The sequence below is a fragment of the Bolinopsis microptera genome, chromosome 11 (genome assembly GCF_026151205.1).
Source record: "Bolinopsis microptera isolate Bmic1 chromosome 11, MBARI_Bmic_1.0, whole genome shotgun sequence".
Classification (NCBI taxonomy): Eukaryota; Metazoa; Ctenophora; class Tentaculata; order Lobata; family Bolinopsidae; genus Bolinopsis; species Bolinopsis microptera.
The window spans coordinates 3,929,191-3,948,130 of record NC_087082.1 but is presented as its reverse complement, the minus strand read 5'-3'; the positions used below and the strand labels follow the sequence as shown (position 1 = coordinate 3,948,130).

General features: G+C 38.0%; 1 protein-coding gene across 2 annotated transcripts; it reads right to left on the bottom strand.

Moving 5' to 3' along the window:
• Window positions 1-10,356: 10,356 nt before the first annotated feature.
• Window positions 10,357-18,688, bottom strand: LOC134823525 (multiple epidermal growth factor-like domains protein 10). 2 transcript variants are annotated; one of them, XM_063835017.1, is made up of 8 exons: window positions 18,469-18,688; window positions 18,194-18,321; window positions 17,962-18,064; window positions 17,532-17,681; window positions 16,651-16,807; window positions 12,705-12,932; window positions 11,265-12,521; window positions 10,357-10,954 (listed from the first exon to the last, which is right to left on the bottom strand). In XM_063835017.1, the coding sequence occupies exons 1-8, from the start codon at window positions 18,520-18,522 to the stop codon at window positions 10,692-10,694; spliced, it is 2,340 nt and encodes a 779-aa protein (XP_063691087.1). In that variant the 5' UTR covers window positions 18,523-18,688; the 3' UTR covers window positions 10,357-10,691. The 2 variants fall into 2 exon arrangements, with proteins under 2 accessions (XP_063691087.1, XP_063691086.1); XM_063835016.1 differs by lacking the exons at window positions 16,651-16,807; window positions 17,532-17,681; window positions 17,962-18,064; window positions 18,194-18,321; window positions 18,469-18,688 and adding exons at window positions 13,477-13,636; window positions 13,843-13,995; window positions 14,149-14,245; window positions 14,501-14,643; window positions 14,842-14,951.
• Window positions 18,689-18,940: the final 252 nt, after the last annotated feature.

The window sequence follows — 18,940 nt, the reverse complement described above, 5'->3', positions numbered from 1 at the left end:
CAATTGTGTAATGCGTTTGCGAGGAAAGCTAAAACGTGCGTTATTAACTAATCAACATAACCACGCCCTGCTTGATTGGACCGTAAGAGATTTTGACTGCATATATGTTATTTTCCAAAAATTATAACTGGCTGGTCACACAAATCTCAACTAAATTCCCCTAGGCTAGTGTTTTCCAAGTCTTGTCCTGTGAGTAACCCTTTAGTTCCATAGGCAAATAATACAGTGGCAAAATTTGCCCAAATTTTATTTGCGAAATAAAATTATACGGGTGACCTGTTCCATGGAGTATATTATTTGAGTGAGAAAAAATTAATACGTGAACGTTCACGATTTCTTTTAGCTCAATTAATTGATTGAATCGAAAAGAGAGAGTCAAAAATTCGGACTAACGTTTCGGTGTGGGCAAAAGCTTTCAGGCCCGCACATTTCTTGCCACTTTAGTTGCCTGTCCGATTACAATACCCAATTAACAGCTTCAAGGACATGACAGAAAGTCATACACCAAATGAGCATTACATTTTTATTGTTATAAATTTAGTCTGTAAAATGTGCTAAAATGTAATTTCTTGTTTCATTGAAAATTTCTTGTTTCATTGATTTCGAAAAACGATGGGGATATTTCAAGGAAAACCAAAAATGGATAATGTGACATGTCCATGATGCTGAGTGCTCGTTTCGTTTCGACGGCAAATATATGTGAAAATGAATGAATATACATTTGTTGTTTTCTTGAACTATAATATCAAATATAAGTTAGGAAAACAAGTTTTAAATTTTAAATTACTGCGGCCGCGCTCAGCCTGTCATTCCGCCGAATCTCTATATAATTATATGTTTATGAACATAATAGCCTGAGGTCCCCAGGTAAATTTTAAGTTGCAAATATAATACAATATAAATTTGGTTGGCAATTGTAGCGCAATGCACTACTGGGCTGCGTCGCGCTTTAAATAATTGTTCTCGCAACCAATGCAATTATTTCTTTTTGCAACCAATCTTCTCATGTAAATCGGCAAAATGTAATATTGCGCCTTGCCAAGCTGCGAATGATTGACATCGTGAATCAAATTAGCAGTTTTATTTGTGTTCATTATATTTACTTTTTATTTTCATTGGCAATATTTTGAACAATTGTATTTTAAATACAATTGTTAATAATACTATAACACCTTTGCTTCTGAGTGCTGATACAATATAGTGTCTAATATATAGTGCCCTTGTAACACGAATGTATCCTTGTAACACGAATGTCATCTTTTACTGTGGCGCCTTCATCATCTGTCACTAAGGTGTGCCATATATGTAATGTCAAAGCAACTAGAGGATTTTTGTGTCTTGGGCCATGTAAACAGTGGTACCATGTTAAATGTGCTGAACTTAAGAAAAGAGAAGGAGAGGTGTGTAAAACATGCAACGAGAAAACCAATTGTGACAATGCAAAGCCCACTGCATCTGATGTATATGTAAATGTAAATAAATGTAATCAGTATGATGTAAATAAAACCAAAGACGGTGTAAACATACACAAAGAACCCGATGATAATGCAATCCTTTGCCCAATATGCAGCACAACAGCTGATCGTGGAGGGGATGTTGTTGGATGTGATGGTGTTTGTGGAAAATGGTTCCACGTTACATGCCTTGCACTTTGCAGAGGGCGATCAAGCAGTTTGTGAGGGATATTGGTACTGTTCCTCATGTTATGGTAAAGAGGCTTTCCCTGGCTTCCCAAGTTTTGTGAAGACAGTTGACTCAGCACCCGCAACATGGGGTTTGCTCAAGGGGCATGTTATTAAAGAGACATTTGGCAATGCCTATGATGAAATAATCAAGTGGAAGAAAAACCTGTTCAAGGTTCCTTCTGGTGCTCAAGGTAAAGCTTATGTGAAAGCGACCTCTAAAGTCATCAATTACTATGTTAACAACTCCCCCCTTCAAAATGTAGCCATGACTGCACTTATGGTTATGCCAGCCCTGCTCCTCCAAAAACCTTCCAAACGATCCAAAACAAAGGACCACGTCAGATATTTTGAAGATCGCCTCAAACTTTGGGAGAAAGGCGACATCAAGGGCTTTATCAAGGAAGGTAAAGCTATTCAGAAGCGTTTAACATCAAGCAAGTTTACTCCCCAACATACCCACAAAGTATTCTCTAAGCTTATGAGTGAAATTAGGAGATAAACTCTAGAAAAAAATGTTAAGTTAAAAATATTCTAATCCCGCACAACACGTTTTTGTGCAGCGTGCGGGATTAGAATATTTTTAACTTAACATTTTTTTCTAGAGTTTATCTCCTAATTTCACTCGGATGGTCGGATATCTATTTTTTAACAAAGAAAGTATAGGGAGTTATGACTTTAAGATTGTAAAAGTCATGAGTTAAATTATTAGTAAGTACTTTTTCTTTTTTAAAGTAGGGGGAATGTTAGAATCTTAATCCTATTTGTAGCTTGTTTTTGTACTTCATATTACTAACCCTGTATCTCACTTTAGCAAAGGTTTAGTTCCAGTGATTGTATATACAGTGTTGGGGTAAAGGGAATCCAGAAGGCAGACAAGGCTCGACTCCAGACTCTAGTTGAAGTAACAGAAGAGAGAGGAGTGTCCAGTGTTTAGTTGACTCCAGACTCTAGCGAAGCAGAAGGGAGAGGAGTGACGTTGTTGACTCCAGACTCTAGCGTAGCAGAAGAAAGAGGAGTGTCTAGTATTTTAGTGATCCCACAGATTCCGGTCGACAGATACTATCTGTGTTCTGTGACGTGGAAAGAGTGGTAAGTAGTTTATAGTTATAGTTTAGTAGTTTAGTCTAGGAGTTCCTGCTTCCTCTTTCACTTTCATTATAGTTTCACGTGGTTTACCTTTCACTTTACTCACGGTTGTTTTCCCCCAGGGTTTTGTTTTATAGTTATCAGTTCCAGTTTTAGTTGAAGTCCTCATCATTCAGAAGTCCCTCATATATAGTAAGAAGAACATCATCATCAGGAGTAGTAGTTTTAATTTAATAGTTGTTTAATCTAATAGTAAAAAGACATTATTTAGTTTAGTATTGAAATGTGTATTAGTTAGAGCAGTGTGAGTAACTGAGTCACACCAATCACCTTTTAATCACTCATTCACTATTTGAGAGTGAGTACATAGAGTAACAAGGTTACATTTGACACACCATTTATTTGTATAACCTCTTTATTCATCTAATTTGTATTTATAATAATTGAGTATTATTTGTTATTTAAATAACCCAAGAACAAGGTTCCAACACTTATCAAGGAAGGTAAAGCTATTCAAAAGCGTTTAACATCAAGCAAGTTTACTCCCCAACATACCCACAAAGTATTCTCTAAGCTTATGCTTCAAGGAAAAGGTGTCAGCAGCACTCAGATGGGTGACAAATAAAGCTGGGGGCCTCCTAGAACCAACACCAGAAACTATCAAGTTGCTAGAGAGTAAACATCCTGACCCACAGCCTGAAGAATCTTTCCTTGTAAGCAGTCTACTCAGCAATGTTGGCTTGGAAAAAGTAGACAACGTTATATTCGAGAACATAGATATTGAAGCAATCCAGAAGGCAGCAAAGAACACCAATGGATCAGCTGGCCCATCTGGCCTAGATTCCGATGGTTGGCAACGTATCCTTTGCTCTAAGTCATTCAAGACGTGTGGTGCTGAACTATGCGAATCAGTTGCCCTACTAACCAGGAAACTCTGCACTGAATTAGTTGACCCTGATCCCCTAGCAATGTTCATATCTTGCCGCCTTATTCCTTTGGAAAAGAAACCTGGCGTTAGACCAATAGGGATTGGTGAAGTCCTCCGCCGAATAATCGGCAAGTCAGTTACTACTCTGCTCAAACCAGAGATCCTAGCAGCCACTGCACCACTTCAAGCGTCAGCAGGCCTAGAAGGTGTAGTAGAAGCTGCTATTCATGCTCTTAGAACCATGTATGAAGATGAAGACACTCATGGTATCCTTCTTGTTGATGCAGATAATGCCTTCAACCGTTTAAACCGGAGAGTTGCCCTCCACAACACAAGTGTGATGTGTCCCGAGCTGTATAAATATCTTGTTAATACCAACAGAAAAGCAGCGAAATTGTACATACCAAACTCCGAGGGTTTGTTTATTTTATCCCAAGAAGGTACTACTCAGGGGGACAACTGTGCTTCTGCATTTTACTCCTGTAGCCTGATGCCCCTTCTGGACAAACTCCCCACAGAGCCACCAGATATTTCTCCTGTGGTCTTTGAGAACACAAAACCACCCCAGAAACCTCCTGAGGAGCACAATAAGATTAAGACACCACCAGATATAACTCCAGATAGGACCCCAGAGGTTAATAAGCCCACCAACAAAGCTGCTAAACACATATATGGTTTGCAGATGATTCTGGAGCAGCAGGAAGGCTTAAAGCCCTGAAGATTTGGTGGGATTCCCTACAGGCATCTGGCCCTGTTTACGGCTATTTTCCCAAACCGTCCAAGACCTGGCTTATTGTTAAAGAGGAGTACCAAGAGGAAGCCAAGTCTCTCTTCCCCGACCTTAACATCACCACCGAAGGTTGTCGATACCTGGGTTCCTTTATAGGTACAGAGACTGGAAAGTATAATTTTATCCAAGCCAAATGTGTTGAATGGATAGAAGAGATCGAGGGATTGGCATCAATTGCACGGCACGAGCCACACCTTGCTTACGCTGCTTTTGTTTACGACTCCTCCCGCAGATGGTCTTTCCTGATGAGGACCACCCCCGACATAGCAGTGAACTTGCAGCCCATCGAGGACATGATCAGGAATTTGCTCATTCCCAACATGACAGGACACACAATCCGGTCTGACCTTGAGCGAAGTCTGTTCTCCCTCCCAGCTAAGTTAGGTGGACTAGCTATAATCAATCCAGTAGAAATTGCTGATACTGAGTACAAGAACTCACTCATGGCTAACCAGCAGCTTACAGAACACATTCTGAAGCAACACACCACTCTCAATACCAACAGAGAGGCTGGGAAATCGGTCAAGAGTGCCATTAGCCTGTCAAATGCAAAGAGACATGAATCTCTCAAAAACCAGCTGATGAACGATCTACCACCTTCGATCAGTGAGAAGATCCTGTTATTTCTGATCACACATTTATCTCTCTTTTGTGACGGAATACTTCTAACCGTGTTTACCCTTTCTAGCAATGACAAGGAAACAGGGATAACCGATTGGACTGGGGAGTTGCAGACCAGTGGCAGCACACTACCGTCCAATCGGTAAGTATTTATTATGTTTAGTTATTAGGTATATATTTGGAATTGGTTAATTTGGTTGTAAAGTTATTCTATTATGTAATAAAGTATTTTGTTTTACAGGTTTTGTACATACGACAAATACGGGTTTTATTGGTCAACTAAAGGTCATCTAACAGTGATAGCAGGAAGTCGGAAAACGTTCTACGCACCTGACAGTGGCACCTTGTTTGTGTGTTATTTAGACTACAATTTAGAGACTAATTTAGAGACTAATTGAGAGACAATTTTTAGAGTTTTTTGAGTCGAACTATAACTATGAGTCTTCGTGAGATACCAGTTTTAGACGACAGCGCTGATTACAGCACATGGAAGAAGAAAGTGTTAATATGGCAGCTTGGCACCGCAGCAACAACGAAACAGCAAGCTAGTAAGCTGATTATGAACATGAAAGGTAGACCACAGGAGGTCTCTATAAACATGACATTAAAGGTGCTAGGGGCAGAAGATGGAGTTGATAAACTCATTGCCGAACTGGACAAACTGTATAAGAAGGACAGTACCCAGTCTTTATTTAAGGCAATAGATGTTTTTGAGGGATACAGGAGAGGAGATGGAGAAGATATAGACAACTACATCTTGGAATTCCAGAGGAGGTATAAAATCCTTAAACAGCTGAGAAAGAACGAAGATCTTTACGATGACATGGTATTAGCGTATAGACTTTTAAATCAGGCAAGCCTAAATGATGAACAGGCCAGATTGGTTAGAGCAACTTGCACTAGTACATTATCTTATGACTTGATGCAAGAACAGTTAAAAAGGACGTTTGGAGATGGATTCACAAGGAATGAGAATCACTCTAGTCTACCTTTTAAAAGTACTCCTATGGAGGAAATTGTAAAGCAGGAACCTGTCTTTCTAGCTGAGGATTACAAATTGGGGTCTGACATTCACTGGACCAGAAATGGGGATCAAAGGAATTTCACGGGTCAACCAATGAGAGAAGAAAACAGATATAACCCTGATGCTCAGGATAGAGGACAGCAGAGATACAACTCATATGCTCAAAAACGAGGACAAAAGCTTTATATGAGGGGGAGTAGTAGTCCCAAGGTATGTTGTTTTATATGCCGACAACCAGGTCATATGGTTGCTCAGTGTTCATTTAACACATTCCCCGGATCTGAGGATGCTGACCTTGGAAATACGGAATGATCGAGAGAGCTGGCAATACATAAAAACTTTTGTTCAGAGTAGATTTGGAAAAGTATCTTGATTGAGAAACGAGAAGGCAATCAAATGAATGTTTTGTGTCGTTAAATGTATGAGTCAAGAGCGTTGAGTCAAGCAAAAGTCAATGTTTCTATTTTAGGAATTGTGAGTTTATTCAGTTTTATGTTTTGTAATTTGTTATGTGTCGTGTTTTAAGGTTTTATCGCATTTCCTGTCGGATTCTATGATACTAAATATAGAAAAGAGTCGAATACTTATTACAAGATCAATTATGTCTGTTTATAAGAAATAAGAGTAATATTCAGTATGTATATCCAGTTCCATGATTCGTAGGATCGTTTGTAGCGCGATGCACTACTGGGTCGCGCGCGCATCAAATAATGCTTCTCGCAACCACTTCGTTAGATCGGCGAGATGCACCACTGTGTCTCACCGAGCTGCGAAGGATTGACATCGTGAATCAATAGGATCGTGTTTTAGTCGTTTTTTACGAGTTAATTGCTGAGCAATGTCAGGAGTATATATTATTTCGTCTCGTCGGATTTTATTTTAAGTTTGTATATTTCATTTTAATTTGCAAAAGAGTGTGGTCGCAGGTAAACATAATAATATATTTGCGTATATAATATGTTTGTAGCTAATTTAGGTAGCTAATCCACTTTGCTGAGTTGTTCTTTTAGTATTTATTTCGAATATTTACTCGTTTTATGGGGACGCTTTTAGTTTTTGAGCTAGATATTATAACATCTCGGTGAGTTTTTTTTTGAGAACAAAGGAATTTCTGTATTGCTAGTAATTTTGAGCTCGTAGGTACAGTAAGTACTTATAGTGTAAGCATTTGAAAATGCGCGCTGGACGCGCGCGCGCGTGGCATTTATATTTTAGCGGGGTTTTAAAGAGATTTTAATATGACTTATTATGTTTTCTTTACTGGGCCGCGCTCAGCCTGTCATTCCGCTTAATCTCCATTGTTGTTTATGAACATAACAGCCTGAGGTCCCCATGTAATGTTTTCTCTGTAATAAATTCCGAACAGTTTCGTCTCGATAGGTCACTGCGGGTGATAATCTAAAAACAACTGTTGCTCCAACCGGGTTGTTGAGCGTCAATACAGGGACGATTTTAATATTCGGCAGTTTCGTCTTGATAGGTCACTGCGGGTGATAATCTAAAGACAGCTGTAGCTCCAACGGGGTTTGTTGAGCGTATTTGTGGGTACAAGTTAATTGTTTGGTAGATTTGTCCAAATAGGTCACTGCGGGTAATAATCTGAAGACAGCTGTAACTCCAACAGGGTTGTTGAGCGTATTTGTGGGTACAAGTTTATTGTTTGATAGATTCGTCCAGATAGGTCACTGCGGGTGATAATCTGATGACAGCTGTAGCTCCAACAGTTGTAACGCGATGCACTACTGGGTCGCGCGCGCATCAAATAATGCTTCTCGCAACCACATCTATCTTCGGTAGATCGGCGAGATGCACCACTGTGCCTCACCGAGCTGCGAAGGATCGGATTGACATCGTGAATCAACTCCAACAGGGTTGTTGAGCGTATTTAATTATCTGATGGATTCGTCCAGATAGGTCACTGCGGGTGATAATCTGAAGACAGCTATAACTCAAACGGGGTTGTTGACTGTAGTTTAGTTTTGGTAAATTCGTCCAGATAGGTCACTGCGGGTGATAATCTGAAGACAGCTATAACTCAAACGGGGTTGTTGACTGTATTTTAGTTTTTAGTGGATTCGTCCAGATAGGTCACTGCGGGTGATAATCTGAAGACAGCTATAACTCAAACGGGGTTGTTGACTGTATTTTAGTTTTTAGTTGATTCGTCCAGATAGGTCACTGCGGGTCAGTGATAATCTGACGACAGCTGTAGCTCAGACGGGGTCTTTGACAGTATTTTTGGGTAAATTTGCAGTGCAATCCTGAGAGAAATTGGGGTTAGCATTGCTGGAAAGGGAAAACCGGGGAATGTTATTTCTGATCACACATTTATCTCTCTTTTGTGACGGAATACTTCTAACCGTGTTTATATTGAATTTTTATATAGGGTAATTGTTATATTATGTGTATATTGTTTGAATAATCTTACTATTTAAAAATCTAACCGTGTTTACCCTTTCTAGCAATGACAAGGAAACAGGGATAACCGATTGGACTGGGGAGTTGCAGACCAGTGGCAGCACACTACTGTCCAATCGGTAAGTATTTATTATGTTTAGTTATTAGGTATATATTTGGAATTGGTTAATTTGGTTGTAAAGTTATTCTATTATGTAATAAAGTATTTTGTTTTACAGGTTTTGTACATACGACAAATACGGGTTTTATTGGTCAACTAAAGGTCATCTAACAGATCCCACATGCATGTGAAAAAGGTGCATCAAGCTGGCTGACCGGACTACCTTATGAGAAGTACGGATTTGTCTTGAACAAGCAAGGGTTCAAAGACGCTATAGCACTGAGATATGCTCTACCCATTGCCAACATAGCCAAGAAATGCATTTGTGGCAAAGATAACACCTACAACCACATTCTCATTTGCAAGAAAGGAGGTTTTGTCAACAGCAGACACAACCGACTGAGAGACACCATTGCAAGCATTCTTGAAAAAATCTGTAATGAGGTTGTTGTAGAGCCCACACTCCAGCCATGCACTGGAGAAAGCCTTCGCCCTGGTACCATTCTGGATGATGGGGCAAGGCTTGACATTGCAGCTAGAGGTCTGTGGTCACCAATGGAGATGGCATTTTTTGATATCAGGGTTTTACACCCCGGAGCCAAATCCAACGCTAATCACAACACCCCAGCAAAGATGTACAATAAGCATGAGAGAGAAAGAAAGGAAATATGGAGACCGCTGTGTACAGATCGAAAAAGGAACCTGCAATGGCCTTGTATTCTCAACCACCGGAGGTATGGGCCCACAGGCTACCATGTTCCTTAAACGAGTGGCAACACTTCTGGCAGCCAAGACCAGCCAGGACAAAAGCCTCATCATGGCAAATCTTAGACGTCGTTTGCGATTTGAGCTACTCGAAACAGTTTTGATTGCAGTGAGAGGACACAGAGGACGGTATTATGAGAAAGCAATACCTGTTCACGAACTGGACCTAAACCTCGCACACACCACCAGCGATGAAGACAGGGGTGATGATGTTGATGATGAAGATGAGGAAGTTGATGATGAGGTGGAGAATGTAGAGGAAGAGGTTTCAGAAGAGTGAGCTGAAAAGAAGACAAAATTCTATTCTAATTTATTGGTTATTATATTTATTGAAATAAACATATAATATCCATTACTCCAGGAGTGATGACAGGATATAGATTGTATTTTAAATTTATTTATATTTCAATTATTGCTGTACACTTTTGTTGAAGGAATTGAATTTATTGTTGTACTTGTGATTGTTATTACTGTTCACACCTTTCTCTCTCTTTCGTGACAGAATACTTCTAACCGTGTTTACCTTTTCTAGCAATGACAAGCAAAGAAGGATAACCGATTGGACTGGGGAGGAGTGGAACATTGGCAGCACACTACCGTCCAATCGGTAAGTATTTATAATGTTTAGTTATTAGATATTTATTTGGAATTGGTTTAATTTGGTGGTAAAGTTATTCTATTATGTAATAAAGTATTTTGTTTTACAGGTTTTGTACATACGACAAATACGGGTTTTATTGTTCAACTAGAGGCCATCTAACAGTGATCCCCATTGTCGTTTTACTAGTATCGTGGCAAAAGCTACGGTACAGCCGCGCACTCTTACGCGGCAGGTATACAATGTGTAACAAATTGTTGCACAAGACAAAGTGAATTTGAATAATTCAAATGCATACAAAATGAAATGTATCTTAGGGACGAGATAGTATCTTACAATAATCAATTCAGAAATACTAAATAGCTTTCGTAAGGTCAAGCACACTATTACATATTATACATATAATTTGAACATCTTTATTAATCATAGAATAAACACCTACTAAATTGTTTATTGTCAATTGATATAGTTAACCGTTAACAGTACCTAACGCTATGGCAGTAAATATGTCCACAGAAAATAATGTTATTTGTAATCATTTCCTGTTGGTCATACAATTATGTCGAAATCTGTCCTGTAATCATCAAACTATATTAAAACTATAATATTTCCTAAATTCGTACAAATAAACAAAACTAACTACAGTCTATGTATGAATCTAATAGCATCTACTATTCTAAAAGTCCTCATAAACGGGGTTATCGTAAGCAAATTCAAAGCTAAGTGGATCTAAATTTCCTTTGCTTAGTTGAGTTGTTAATTTTCTACCACACCTTACTTCTTCAAGTTCAATTTTTAGCTGACTGTCTGTCCAAATCAATGGATTTTTCTTGTTTCTTATTCTGCTGATCTTCACATTCGTCCTCACAGTGATGAGCAGGGCAGCAATTGTAACTGATCCAAATATACCACAAATTATGACCAGGGTCCTCGTAAAACCTAAGATATTTTCATAAAGTAAATGATAAAATAAATTGGAATTAGAATTTATTCATAGTGCTGGATAAATTTATAACCAATTATTGCAGCTTCTAACCGATTATTTGTTACGATACTCACAACAGAGATGCAAAAGGTTTTGAATTGATGTACCTATGCCTTTCTGTTTGCAGATGATATCTATGTAAGTATTATATATGATCAAAGATCATTTACCCTTTACATCTGCTTATACCTCTATCATTTTAAAGCTTAAATATTGGTCATTGCTAGTTAGTAAAAGGAACCTGTTAAGTCATTGAAAACTTACTTTCATTTGCTGAAATTATTTTATCTTTGTTCCCCTCCTCGCAGATTTCACAGATATTACATTGATGTCCACTCCAACCCTCTGTACAGTTTTCGCATCTAGGTCCAGAAAAGTTGTTTAAACATGTTATTGTTCCATTATTGCTGCACTTGCTCTGTTCAGGAAGTTCATGGCAATATGTATTGCAGTTATCACCAAAGAAATTAAGCTTACATACAAAGCAGTCCCCTTCAAAGTTGCCCAAGCAGACCCTTTTTCCATTTGTGGAGCAGTTGTAGCGATTTTCCACTTGTTCGCAAAATACTTCACAGTCTACTCCATACCAGTCATTGTTACATATCTTCATACCAGTTCCACTGTCGCAAGTAAATGTTGTGGAATTAGTATCACAAAATGTTTCACAGTTGTCTCCAAAGAAATCTGGTCTGCAACCTGAACAATCATGGCCAGACCTGTTACCTTTACATACAGATTCTCCATTTTCTTTGTCGCATGTTTTTTTCACAGATTCCTGGCAATGTACTAGACATGAAGAAGTGAAGTAATCAGCAGTGCACTGATTACATTCCATGCCTTGCCGGTTCTTGTCGCATATTTTAGTTCCATTACTAGAACAGGTGTAGTTTGTGTTGCTATGATCACAGTAAGTTGTGCAGTTAAATCCGAAATGATCCTCAATGCAAGTTGTACACTCGAGACCTCCTCGGTTTCCAAAACACTGTTTTGAACCATCTTGACCACAGCTGTAATTTGAATTGGGAGTGCAGAACACATCACAGTTTGGACCATAATAATCAGTTAGGCATAGATCACATTGCTGTCCATCCCAATTATCTTTACATTGCTTTGATCCATTGTTGCTGCATGTATACCTGTTAATCTCTACACAGAAAGTGTCACAGTTAGTCCCATGATATCCTGGCAAACAGTCACTGCAGTTATTGGCACTGTCTGTTCGGTTCCCTAGACACAACTTCTCTCCCTTTTCAGTGCAATTGTAATGACCAGTTGGCAAACAGTATTTATCACAGTTCACCCCATAATATCCATCAGAGCAACTGTTGCAGTCTTTACCAATCCAGTTCTGTTCGCATATTTTTGTACCATTCTCATCACAGGAGTATTGATCTAGAGTATCCTGACAATATATCGCACAGTCCGTCCCAAAGTACCCTGCTGCACAATGGTCACAGTCTTCTCCTGTCTTACTAATAACACATAGCTTGTCTCCAGTACTGGTGTCACAGCTGTAGTTACCTGATCATGGTGAATAGTGATCAACCAGTCACCAGACAGTGAAAATAAACCAATCCTTTATTCTTAACATCTGAGTTACCTCAATTAGTAAAAATAACTACAATTTGATACTTGAATTACTTACTCCTTTCTCTCTATTTATACTTATAGCTGATAATTTGAAGCCTATGAAAGTCATTTTACCTGGCACAGCAACACAATAGACAGAACAATTTGATCCATAATAGTCAGATTTGCAGGTATCACATTCTCCTATCCAGTTACCCAGGCACGTCTTTTCTCCAGTTGACTTGTTGCAGCTTTGCTGTCCTGGACTGTCGACACAGTATTTGCTACAGTTTGTAGAATAGTAGTTCAGACGGCATGTGTCACAATCAGGTTTTGCTCGTCCATACCCACACACTTTCTCACCTGAAAATGAATCATCATGCACTAGAATCTGTGATTAATTATCTGGTGATTAAACTTTGATTTAACAGCTGGTTACAGTTCGAATTTTCTTTGATGAATGATCAATAGAATTCTGACCTTCCTCATGATTTTGAGGTAATCAGATTATTTTGTCTAGTCGCAACTTGGCTGTTTGATTTGTAAGTGATCAAATGAAAGTGAAGATGAAATGGAGGGTTGCCATGGTTACTACCTAGTTGACTGGATTCATATCATTGCTGAAATTAACTGTCCCAATCGGCTACATTTCCCTAGTTCATGCAATGCATTTTATGACCTTTGAGTTGAACATGTGAACATCAGTTAGCATGCATATTGCATTTTATTGGTCTAAGGTGCTCATGCATAATGCCCCCCAACTAAGACGTTACATGATGCCACTACTATGTCAATACGACTATTCTGCAACAAAGTTACAAAATGGCACAATTGTGGCATGAATTAAAGAATTAAGAGTCCCATTTTACCTTGGTAACATGGTAAATTGTCTACATTCATGATATACCTGTTTCATGATCACATGTAAAGTTTACGGTAGGTTTACAAAATACGTCACAGGATGGTGTATGATAGTTCTCTTCGCAGAAGTTACAGCCTTCTTCTACAAAATGAGTATTACAACTGTCAATCGCGTACTCCAACTTGAGTTTAGCTCTGTCATTTACCTGATTGTATCGGATATGAGCTCATTACTGGGCATGATAGTAAGGTGCCTATTACATGCTGGTTTACATGCTGGTTTACATGCATTATAACTATGTTTTGTAGGTTTATGTTCAAGTCATTATTATTAACATAATATAATGAATTATAAGAAATTGTCACTTATTTGGGAATCCAAATTCCTTATCTGAGTTTTTTTAATTTTTACATTTGGTGGCGAGTAATTGAATTCCTCTTTTTTCCAGTGGCCGTCTAGGTGTACCAAAGAGAAGTCTATTTCATATTGGAGCTGTCTTACATAGTCGGGATTACTCAACCCTCCATCATCGTCCATCACCGTCAACTTTAATTGAACTGTATCCTATGACACGGTTTGGATTGTGAATAATATTGAAATATTAGAAACATTCAGTATCCAATAACCTGCACTCAAAATCCGGATCTCAAATGAAACATTAATAAATTCATTTTAAGGATTAATTTTAAAGTCAACCCCACCCCACCAGTTACAAACGTTTGTTCTAAGTTTGATGTATATGATTCCAGGGATCAGTTTCGTAAGATCGAGAAGGTAAGTATTATCCATTACGTTGGTCTTGATAATAGTATGGCTGGGGAGTTTTTGTACAGTTTTCGTACAGTTTTCGTACAATCAAACTATACAATTGTAGTGCAGAGGAATTTTCAGAGATAATAAGGTTGATACGAAACAGATATTTTAGTATTATATATTAGTCTAGCAAAATATTTTCTTAATAAGACATAACAGGACTTATATTATATACTATGGCGAAGATCGTGTTTCACGATCTTCGCCATAGTATATGATATGGTCACAACAACTTGGTATTGCTGATGTGACTTACTTGGCTCCAATGATTTCGATGGGATTAAAGTAAAAGTCACACGATGAACTCATATCCCCACACATATCTTTGGAACCTTCTACACCGTTGTCAAAATAGGAGATGAACCTTATTTTACCAATACCACTTGTTTCGCCCCTTTCCTGCAATGGAGTAGAAATCCTATTTAAGTTCAGTGTAACCATATCACAATCTTAACGATTGCCACGTGCTCCTTTCCTCTTCCAGCTTAAACGAAGATTCAGTTGCTGTCATGTCACGAGATATATTGATTCAAAGCCATGCAAGTGCAATCATAAGCTCAAGAAGTGGAATTACATTCGAAAAAAATTTGGACTTACCAACATGTAGAGGAATAAGATACAAAATATCACTGATTTTCTTAGTCTTACACCGCTCATTATCTCCTCTGAATAAACATTTTTCACTAAATAACTTTGTTTTATTCATACTTCTATCATTATCAAATACGGGCAGTTAAAGATTTGGTTCTAGACAAGACAAATAAACCTACTAGGAAGAAAAACAATAGATAACAAATGATTAGATAAGAAATATCAAGATCTGACTCCCAGCCCACTGAAAATATTTGGAAAGATAAGAATTAAGTTTTAAATTAATAATTATGTGTCAAATTGATCCATGGCCGTCTATGCTTTTCTAAGGTTTTATGTGGATAAAGAATTCGATTTCAATGCAAATAAACTGACAGCAAGCTTGAAAGGATCAAATAATTATCAAAGAGCAGTGAGCACCCACCATCATTAATTATTTATTATAGCTGACTACATAATTATCTCTTAATACATTATTCCCAGTCATGACCACATTACCACATCGTCATTGCACATGATGCTGTGCAGAAACGGGTTCTGTAATCTGTGGCTTCATGCATGATGTAACAGGGAGAAGTGTGTTACCGGGGTGATACTCTTATCAGGTGCCGGAGTAGTGTTAGAGTTGCACTGTACTGATCCTTATCTGTGGACTGTGGTAGACAAGCACAAGGCAGCCCGAATTCTACTTCTTGAACACCAGGACGCGAAATCACGTTTTCAAATGGGGTGTCTCCTAGCTAGCTGTTACTGGACGAGGGGAGTGCACCTCACATGGTATGACAAATATAATTAAGTGCTGTCGACCTCTGCATTTTATCCGCTGTAATGTTTTATGGCAGGTGTCACAAGGCTGTCACATGGATGTAAGACTGACAACTCAAGAAATAAATGCGCTATGTGATATTGGCTTACTTGCATAAAACTGCAAGTAGCATTCTGATGAAGTGATTCTATACCAATGCTCTTAAATGTAGAAATTAACATCCCTTGACTTTGCAAATTAAAGCTTAAAATAAGATCAGAAACCTATAAAGTATAAAATCTTAGTTTAATGAGTTTCCGGGGAGCACTTCATGGGCTTCATTGGTTTAGTTCCTTAAATGCTTGGTACTAGACAGGGACATCATTCAACAAAGATTAATAATATTTATGATAAAGTGAACGGGGAACAACACCTCAGGTAAACAAAACGATTATGAGAATTATCCCTCACATTGAGAATTATCCGTCACCTTGAGGCTAAACAAGCTCAATGAGGTATCAAATTAACAATACTCAAGTTATGCATGACGAGCTTATACCTAACGTTATTGGCTGTAGGTAAGTCATGGCTGTTCCATCACTCCAGTACGGGGGTAATAATGCAATAAATTCAAGTGGTGCGTCCCGGGGAATATATTGTAGGATCTGTTCAAAGTGTCATAATTAAGTGTCCCTCCGAATATCATTCGTTCACTCCAACAAATATTTCGCTTTCTTAAGCGAACAATATAATCTCAGTTTGTAATATCCGTTATATTTAATGCCACCGATGTTCAGTGGATAATCATGAATTATCGCCATAATTGATGTGGGAGGTGGATGGCGAATGTGGATGTTTTTGACCAGGAAAGTTGTTTGAAATGATCCTTGTATTCAAAAGATCAGCCGATCTTGATAAATGGTTTAATTTTTAACATTCACTGAAGTTATTGCTATGTAATTTTTACACTGGCACTATTGAATATTAATCTCCAACGGCTGTTGCTATGATCCGATTTCACCAAGTACCTTACTACCTTGAATATTCATTGAAGTGAAAAATAAGTAAACCTGTGAAGCTGCAAGTGTAATTTGCAGAGACAGATTGAGTCGGTTTACAGAAGACAGAGCAGTTGTGTTGATAGTAGTTCGTCGCACAATCGTTGCAGCCATTTCCGTCAAATTCCGGTGAACAGGAGATAATTTTGTACTTTAAATTGAGATGTCCCTGTACAATATAATCTTTATAAATGAGAAAATTTTCGACGACCACGTTACCTGTCTGATCAATAGAAGTCATCATCGGGGACGGGCATGTGAGAGACTAAAGATATGGTTAAATTCGAAAAATTTGATTGAAATAAGTCATGTTTAATGTTTTTAAAATGACCAACACAGTTTGGAATAACTTTGGATCATAATCGTCACGAATCATGATAATTTATATAACATTATGTCAGTTAGGCTGTAAGGCACCTTGTTTTCACAGAGACCTAGAACAGACATATGAATGGGCAGAGTACGAGTAGGCATAAAATCAGACTGCATAAAGTCGAGCTAATTTGCAATAAATATTATTCCAACTTTCGCCATAGAATTAAATCACAAGTAAAGTTCGGCTAGTTATAAAAACCTTGCTGTTTTATGGCTTTGACCTGAGCTGTGTGCATAGTTACCATGGTCACGAGATCGAGGCCTTGAGACCATGACCAGCCCTCAAATTATAACAATATTAAACTCACACCTCAACCAGAACTTAGACATTGCTAGTCACACATAATATTATTAATATATTGGTTATTATTATTAGGACCAACAGAACCATAATCATGTATTTGTTTGACGTTCGTGAAAATGTGGTCGGATTTAACAGGTATTAATATTAAGTTGACAAGATACTGTCATGTCTTAGACTGTATAAAATCTCAGCTTGGTTCCCATTTTACACTCACCTGAGTATCTTTAATGGATATTGATTTCCAATCGCCCCCAGATTTTAAATTCCATGGGTTTATGGTGTACTTTAGGTTACTTATAAAGTCGTCACTCCCCGTCGTCCACTCATCTTTGTCCATTATTTCAACGTCTAAAGACACGGTGCCCTAAGAGTTTTTAGTCAGAATATTTGTTGTAAGTGGTTTAGATATTGCTATAACTTTATAATCATGATAATTAGCCCCCCCCCCCCCCCTAATTATGAGGGTTAAAAATACTAACATTAATCACTGACGTTGGCCTATGCTAGATTATTATTAAAATCGTCGATGGAAATTGGAGAAGAATAATTTTAAAATGCGGCTCCATATCTTAAAATCTTACTCTTCTCATGTGTAGATGTGAGTTTCAGTTTTAATTCGAATAACCCCGGAACTTTAAACTTACATTTGTTGTGAACGTAATGCTAATGGGATTTGGATCTCCACCGAGGAAGGAACTACCGAAGTAAATTAACTGCTTATTCCCGTAGTAATCACTTGTGAATGACCTGGAAAAAATTAAATGTTTTTTATCGAGATTTGTGACTTGATGTGTGAACAAATTAGTAGAATGAAATCAAACTTTAAATTCAGGATTTAATGCAAAAGGGCAGGGTGATATTCTAGAAGAATCTCACGATTGGAAGGCGGCGGATGTAGTAATTTTAAAGTAGAAGTCACAGGCGTTCCCTGGATTATCACAGCTAGATGAGTTCTTGTATTGTTCGAACTTCAATGATAGTTCACCTCTCCCTTCAATTTGCAGCTGAAAAGTTCGTTATCAAATGATAAGGCTCAATGAAGAATCATTTTATGAAAATCTCTATTCTGTCCATCAGGCCCTATATTCATTGAAATAAAACCCAACCTGGTAATTAAGCAAAACCGAATGATGATTTAAAAAGCTACTTACAAATATTGCCAGAAAGATAGCTAATTTCTCCAGAACCGTTAAATTAAACCTCATAATTGTAAAATAAACTAAACACTAAAAATAATCCTAACAAGCTAACAAAAAAGATTTTATTACTAAACCTAAACTAAACTAACACGATGCTGAATCTAGCGTTAACTCGTGCTTCTACTAATCGACGTGTGAATGGTTACGTCACAGCTTGTTTGAGGGACAAATATCAGACCAGACAAGTGACAGCCATATTATGGTTACGTTATATATTGTCTTCACTTTATCTGATAACGATTAGATAAATACTTTAAAACGCTTTGCCCCGCCTCCAGTTCTCCACCTTAACTCTCTAAATTTGATTATGCAATAATAAAAATGACGAGCATGTATTTGTTCCTTTGTTTTTGGCCGACGACCCAGCTCTGAGCTCAGGTTATTTTTTTGGGGCATATCCTTATCTCTTCGGTATTCCGTTGCG

Coding starts and splice junctions, on each gene's coding strand:
- LOC134823525 (XM_063835016.1), bottom strand. CDS start 14,901: ATGAGCGGTGTAAGACTAAGAAAATCAGTGATATTTTGTATCTTATTC. Junction 14,644..14,841: donor TCTTATTCCTCTACATGTTG/GTAAGTCCAAAT, acceptor ACTCCATTGCAG/GAAAGGGGCGAAACAAGTGG. Junction 12,933..13,476: donor TACATGTGATCATGAAACAG/GTATATCATGAA, acceptor ATTCATTTTCAG/GTGAGAAAGTGTGTGGGTAT.